We start from the raw sequence: 7,388 nt of genomic DNA on the forward strand, positions 1-7,388 counted from the left end.
CTGTAACGTTCACTTGCACGGCACAGGAATTCACCGCAGCGTTTGCTGTAATAATATCCAATGCATTTTGCATTTCTAATCCAATGTACTGTTCTTTCGGTTCTTAAAAAAAAGAAAGAAACGACATCCTCCGTATACTTCAGCCATTATATTTGTCTTCAGCTAAACAGCTAAGAATCATACCAAGATAAATTGAACTGAACTGATGCAGATTTCATCATTTAGTAAAGAAAGAGAAATCATTTGATCAAGTGGATTTAGAGCAAATGTGTATCATCCAAACTAATCATAACGGCACTGACAAATTTATATTTTCTGTTGTTCTGTCTAATGAAGACATCAGTCTTACAGCCTTCCCGTGTGTGTGTGTGTGTGTGTGTCTGTGTGTGTGTGTGTGTGTGTGTGTGTGTGTGTGTGTGTGTCTGTGTGTGTGTGTGTGTGTGTGTGTGTGTGTGTGTGTGTCTGTGTGTGTGTGTGTGTGTGTGTGTGTGTGTGTGTGTTTGTGTGTCTGTGTGTGTGTGTGTGTGTGTGTGTGTGTGTGTGTGTGTGTGTATGTATGTGTGTGTGGGCTGGCAATTGTTTAATGACATGAGTATTACAGAGGTATTCCAAATTTGAAGGTGCTTTATGAGGACTCTGCCAATATCCTCATAATTCAAAAGGTTTGAAAAACATACTAAATGCGGTGTTTTTGTTGTTTTTTATGCCCGTAGTTTCCTGTAAGGGGCGGGTTTAGGTGTAGGGCAATAGCACATACAGTTTTTACAGTATAAAAACCATTACGGCTATGGAGAGTCCCCATAAACCACAAATACTGACGTGTGTGTGTGTGTGTGTGTGTGTGTGTGTGTGTGTGTGACTAAAACATCAGTCAAATCATGTCCTGTATTCATACCAAAATCATCCACACCTGTAAGAGTAGAACACAGTAATTACTCTCAATAAGATGAAAATTAAAAGTCAATTTGTCTATTTGTTTTAAAAATATATACTCGCCAGGATTAAAAATAAACTGACAAATATGTCACACTTTTGTTTGGGGACCGGTTCTCAGCATTAACTATGACTCAGTAATAATTCAAACTCATATTAATAGACAGTAAGATAGTTAAGTTTAGTTATAGAGTGCATTAAGGATCTAAAATATGGTAATGCAGAATAAGCCATTAATATATGCTTTATAAGTACTAATATCCAGCCAGTATTCTAATACTGCATAGCATGCTTATGAGCAGCTAATTAACAATAAGAACTGATCCTTAAACTAAATCATAAATAGTATTATTTGTTATTTTAATGCGAGTTAGTTGTAAAATATAGTGGTTTAGAACAAGGCGTTAGTATGAGTGTTTTATAAGTACTTGTTAATAGTTAATGTTTCCTAATTGAAAGTGTTAGAAAATAACACAATATATTAAGAATGATATTTTCATTCCTCTGACAGAAAGTCGTCGATGGTGCAGACTTTTAGCTGTTCTGTAGTGACGGACACAGAAGTCAAGTTCTTAGGAAGTTGATTGTAACTCAGTAGTCTAAATGAATTGAAGTGAAGCGTCTCTCCTGCAGCTCTTCATGGATAAGGAGGAGGCGGAGAGGCTGTGGTTGAACAGACTGCTCTGTCTGCGTCAGGAGAGGCTCATGGGAAGTCCGGTGTCCTGAGCGGATCTCTAAGAGGAGCCACGGCGCCACCTGCTGCTTCCTGTGGGAAATATCCTTCAAAATCTTCAATCTTTGATCGTTTATTTGACTTTATACTGCCTGATAGTGTTTTTAGGAGTGACTGAGCAGACCACCTCCTCATCAACGGGAATGAATGTCGTATTTGGCGGGAATTGGGGTTTTGTTGTTTTTTCAAAATAAATGATTGTTGTACAACTATGTAGTCGCGGTTTTTATAGTAAAGAACAGCTGCGTGGAAGAAAAGATCCTAGTAAAGAAAATCTAAACCCTTAAAAGAGGTCTTAAGGTCCGAAATCGTTAGGAGTGTGACTTTTTAAAGGTTTAAGTTTCTTTAGCAGTGGAGAAAATGTGTGAGACGTGAAGGAAATGTGTTGCACACAATGAGTTAATAACACATGGTGGCTGACAGCGTAAATGTGTCATAGCTAGCAGCTAACATCAACCTTTTTGTCTTTTCCTCACTCAAGAGTTGGTCTCTGATTCGCTTTTAAGACTCTTAGAATGTTTTAAGCTAAATTAGGAGCCCTCTGAGAATACAGGCCTTACATATAATTACTTAAAGTACCTGAGATTTTAAAATAAGTGTTTTTATAATTAACATAACATAACATGCACAGAGTAAATCATATAATAACACAGAAGCAGTGTTGAAGGTCCCGTGACGTACACCTTTTAGGTCTTTGATGTCCTTAAGAAGATATATTTGTGGTGTAAGTAACAGAAACAATCTCAATATGTTTTTACGGCTTGCTTTCTCAGGAGCTCCGTCAAAAACAGGTCGATTTCGGCCGGTCTAATTACTATTCATGAGCTTCTCTTCTGATTGGCCTGTTTTTGTCTGAGTGACGCACGACAGGGCCAATCAAATGTAACGATGTCACTATTATGTCACAGCTCTATCTAGAAGCAAAACAAAGAAAAATTGAGGCGGCTCTTTTAAAAAAAAAACACAGATTGGGCTACATAAGGATCTTAAAATATCACCTTCTTGTGATGTTGGGTGCCAGAATCCACGTAATACAGCCTGAGATTAGAAATACACCTGAGAAAGACACAAGGACAGCTGTGGTAAAACACTAATTAAAAGAACATAAAGGATTGTCTTTTGTTGTTATGTGCGCGTCTAAAGTTTTATTGCCATTTATGAAATGATGTCTGTGTGCATGTGTGTTAAACAACAAACTGCTGATTTATGTATAATCATGTGTTATTGTATATTCATTGTTGTGACTAGCTGGAATAATAACATTGCTGTAAAAATAGTTTCCTGTTGAAATGACCAGTTCAGATGATCTGGTTTTATCTGTTAAATTCTCTCGGTGAGCAAAGCAGAGAAAGAGGAGGTAACCTTTCCCCGTGTGACGACATAAAGACTCCAGATTTATCGTCTGAGCTTTGATTTTCTCAAAGATGAAGCAGAATATAGAGAGTGTTTTACACCTATCACCATTTCTAGTCACTGGGGACCACAGGCAGGCTACGAGAACTCATATTAATGTTAAAAACCTCATAAAGTGATATTTTCACGAACAGCTTCACACGTTACCAACCAGTCTGACTGGTTTGATGTTTTAGTTTTGTTTGAATTACGCTGAGGTCAGTGTTTGCTTTAGTTAGGGTCTTGACCTTTGACCCCTGTGATGTATGAGAAGCCGAGAGATCAGTGCTGGACATTGAGATAATCAAGAGCTGGCCTGGTTACATCCTAAACAACTTCTTATCATTTTGTTTATATTTTACATTAATTAATCCTGTGACACTAAAGCATGCAAGAAAAGTGTTTCTGTGACTGACTTTAAAATATCTATAACATATATAAATATCAGAACTCCACAATTATTTAGACACACGCAGACATCAGGAAGCAGCATATGACTCTCATCAATGGTGACAAAATGCTTCACACTGCAATGCATGCTGGGTAACACCATAGTAGAAACTCCCATCATGCACTGGATTTTTTCCTCTCAGTATTGACACATTATGACGATATTTGCTCATTTTATTTTCTTTAATAGTCAACTGTAGCTAAAAAGCAACTAAAGAGAAAAATACTAAAGTCAGACAGTTTTGAACCAAAAAAGTTCATGTATCAAAGTAATGTACGCAATCTACGACACAGGTCAGCAGTAATGTGCAAGTAATCTAAAAGTAGCCTCATATGTCACCTAGAGCATGTACTCATTTTTGTCATGAGGTTTGCTTGTGGCCACATGAATGTTTTTATATTCAAGAAATACAAAATAAGTCTTCATTGCAAGAATATGAACTTCTCACTTCTTGTGGAGTTCCTTCTGTGCCTTTGGTTTAGCGTGACAGTGAGGAGCTATCCTCATCAGCTTCCCGCTCTGCTAGCATCGCCTAGCATACAGAGAGATGGTGGAGCTGTCTCATGGGAGCCCTACTGTCTTTTTCAGGGCTCCAGATGAATCTTCTCGTTGAGCTTTCCTCTTTTGGGGTGGTTTTAACATCAGAGTCAGACGCAGCCGTGCTTTCCGAGGCGGCAGCACACATCAAGCTCGAGTGGAAGCCTCTTGCCCGTCCAGAATGTTTGTAGCTGGACTGGTTTCTCGAAGATGGGCGCTTAGCCACAAAACGGTGGAAGGCAGCCATTTCACTGCCTCCTCTGTCTCACAGTTCTCTACAGCAAGGTCCGCTCAGACCTTTCCTGCTGCAATCTGAAGGAATTGTCCTCATCTCCTACCTAAAGAGTCTGTGTGTCCAATGAAAACAAAAGAGGTTAATGGCCAGCTCAAATTACATCAGAATTAGTTGTTTCCTGGAAAATCATCATACTGCTCAATCTATGACACAAGAAAGGTGAATTAAGATGTTGAACTGGATTAAAACAAACTCTCACCAATGAGAGCGGATGCTAACTGATCCGGCAGACCGTGAACCGGCCTTTTCTTTGGTCACAGCCATACGTCCAGAGGACTACCTCAGTGTGCAAAGTCCAGTTTTTGTTCTGCTCACATGTGACTGGAGCTCTGAACTGAGACCCTCAGTGTCATTGGACATAACGTCTCTGCTCCCTCCATCAGGGAATAAGGGTTATATCAGTATTCCAGGGATTAGCACGCACTAGGTCACTGATTCTCTATCAGGGGGCCAGTTTAAAAATGACAAAGAATTCCTGATAAAATGCCAATCCAGAGTGAACCACTAGGTGAGGATGTTGCTCCACAAATGTGACCACAGAGAGATCAGAGAGATGTAAAGAGTTATTGTTGAGTGAGTCATATTGAGCACATATATTCACCTTGTTCTCAAAGCATTCTCTAAAGAGGCTTTAAGTTAATTATTAATATGGTGTAAAAAAAAAAATTGTGTTTTAATGATGCTTTGAGATGTCATGCTGAGTATGAAAGCTGACACCTACAGACATCAAGAACGTATGTATCTCAACAACGGTGACAAACAGCAGATTCAGACAAACAAATTCATTTATTCATGCAGCGATGCATGATGGGAGCCTTTGGTGAGTTTTGATTGGCTGCGACATGCTTTTTTTGATGGTCACCGTTGTTGTGATTCTCAAGCTCATTCTTGATGTCCGTGTGCCGTTTAAAGACAATTAAAGTTTCTGAACAAAGTTCTTTTGACAGAAGTTTTGGACATGTGTATGTCTGATGTTGTTGATGTAACCAATGATCAAGTCCTAGCCATTTCATTCAGATCACTACATGATGGTCATATGAAAATGTAATCATCTCCACGTGATAGCTTCTGCTCTGGTGGTTATAATTCAGTTATAGCAGCCAAATATCATGTAATGCTATGAAGTCAAGGGTCAAGAGCCCAACTAAAGTAAACACTGAGCACTGTAATGGTAACTTATCTTCTTCTTTGGTGATTCTGCTTGTTAACATCAGTTGTCTTCAATAATGGACACTCGATGAATGTCTTAATTACCTCGTCAGTGTTCATTTTATCACACACACACACCCAGCGGTGTTAGTTTTGTGCTGTGTAAGCAGCGAGCTCTCAACCGTCTGTTAAAAAAGACTCTAAACCTGGGAGTCCTGGAGATAACAGCTGTAACGTTCACAAAGGTTTCCAGAGCAAACAGGAACACAATGTGCCTTTAGGCCTTTTTATCGTCCTGCAGACAAAGACAGTGTCATCTGCTCCCTGTCAGATATTAACATCGCTGAGAAGAGGAAACAGATACTCTGAACTTAGCTGTTTTTAACATTCAGTTAGGAACGAATCATTTCAAACGAAGGAGCTCCTTCATACAACACTCTTATGACCGGATCTCTCTTTCCCTGGAGACTTCTTATCTCAAGAGCATCTTGGCATTGTGTTTTATTTCTAATTATTATTTTCTAATGTCTTGTAACTGATACACATAACACTAAAGGGCTTATCTCTTGCGAGCACCTTTGGATCATGGACACAGGTTAGATCTTCTTATCTCTAAGGTCTTAAACGTCTCAGTGCTGTTCTAAAGGAAACGGCTCTGTCTGGTCACGTCTGCTTTGTCTCTATCACTCAAACCAGACGACACAATCACTAATGAGCAGTGTTTTCTTCATGAAGGCTATATCTACGTCACCACTCTGTTGGCGGTGTTTTTGAAAAGTTTAGAATTAATGCAGCAATTCATAAAAACGCACCTAAAAAAGTAAATTAAAAGTTTGGTTTTGTTCATTGGTTTGCTGTTTTTTCTTTGTTTGAACAAAGCTGTCATGTTTCTGTTTCCTGTCGTTTTGCTGTATGGTGATTAAAAGAGAGAAAGAAAGAATACATTAGCAGCAGTATAGAGTCTTATCAGACACCCGAGAGTATCAGCTCCAAAGACCCCACCCGTGTGTGTGTGTGTGTGTGTGTGTGTGTGTGTGTGTGTGTGTGTGTGTGTGTGTGTGTGTGTGTTGTGTGTGTGTGTGTGAGTGTGTGTGTGTGTGTGTGTGTGTGTGTGTGTGTGTGTGTGTGTGTGTGTGTGTGTGTGTGTGTGTGTGTGTGTGTGTGTGTGTGTGTGTGTGTGTGTGTGTGTGTGTGTGTGTGTGTGTGTGTGTGTGTGTGTGTGTGTGTCTGTGTGTGTGTGTGTGTGTGTGTGTGTGTGTGTGTGTGTGTGTGTGTGTGTGTGTGTGTGTGTGTGTGTGTGTGTGTGTGTGTGTGTGTGGATAGATAGATAGACAGAAAATGTATAAATAGTTTTTGTAGCAAAAATGCCTTAAATTTATCAAAGTGATGATAAAGACATTTGTCATTTTACAAACATTTGCATTTCATATAAATGCAGTTCTTCTCAACTTTCTATTCATCAAAGAATCCTGAAAAAGTTCTGTTCAGCATCATCTTAATAATAACTGTTTTTTTTAAGCAGCACATCAGACTCGTTTCTGAAGGAGAGTGTGATTGATGTTAAAAGGTATACCTCTGAAATCACAATAAATGACATTTTAAACATTCATTTAGAAATTCAACTTTTTATTGCACTGCTGGACATTAAACAGTAATAAGGATTTGATTGTATAGCACACTACAAACTTCCTATTCTGTAATAAAAGCGGTGTTAATCAGCGCCGAGTTGCTCGTGAGCTTTCTTTATTATCTGGAGATGATCTTCTCCGGGATAAGGCGCAGCCGGGATGTGAAACAACGCCTTAAATCAACCGACACGTTTCTTTAATAATCTTTTTAACGTAGTTCGTTGTTGTTTGAGATCAAGCCGGATAACGCGATGTCCCAGCGCTCAAAAG

The 7,388-nt window shown here is 39.1% G+C and overlaps 1 protein-coding gene across 1 annotated transcript in view; it reads left to right on the top strand.

The window, feature by feature from the left end:
* The window catches only part of rsrc1 (arginine/serine-rich coiled-coil 1), a 110,043-nt gene extending 108,165 nt beyond the window's left edge, over positions 1-1,878 (top strand). The window contains exon 10 of the mRNA XM_043258477.1: positions 1,567-1,878. Within this exon, the coding sequence (XP_043114412.1) occupies positions 1,567-1,659 (93 nt within the window). The 3' untranslated portion in view covers positions 1,660-1,878. The remainder of the gene's footprint in view (positions 1-1,566) is intronic.
* Positions 1,879-7,388: the final 5,510 nt, after the last annotated feature.

This window comes from Puntigrus tetrazona, chromosome 15, assembly GCF_018831695.1.
Source record: "Puntigrus tetrazona isolate hp1 chromosome 15, ASM1883169v1, whole genome shotgun sequence".
Taxonomy (NCBI): Eukaryota; Metazoa; Chordata; class Actinopteri; order Cypriniformes; family Cyprinidae; genus Puntigrus; species Puntigrus tetrazona.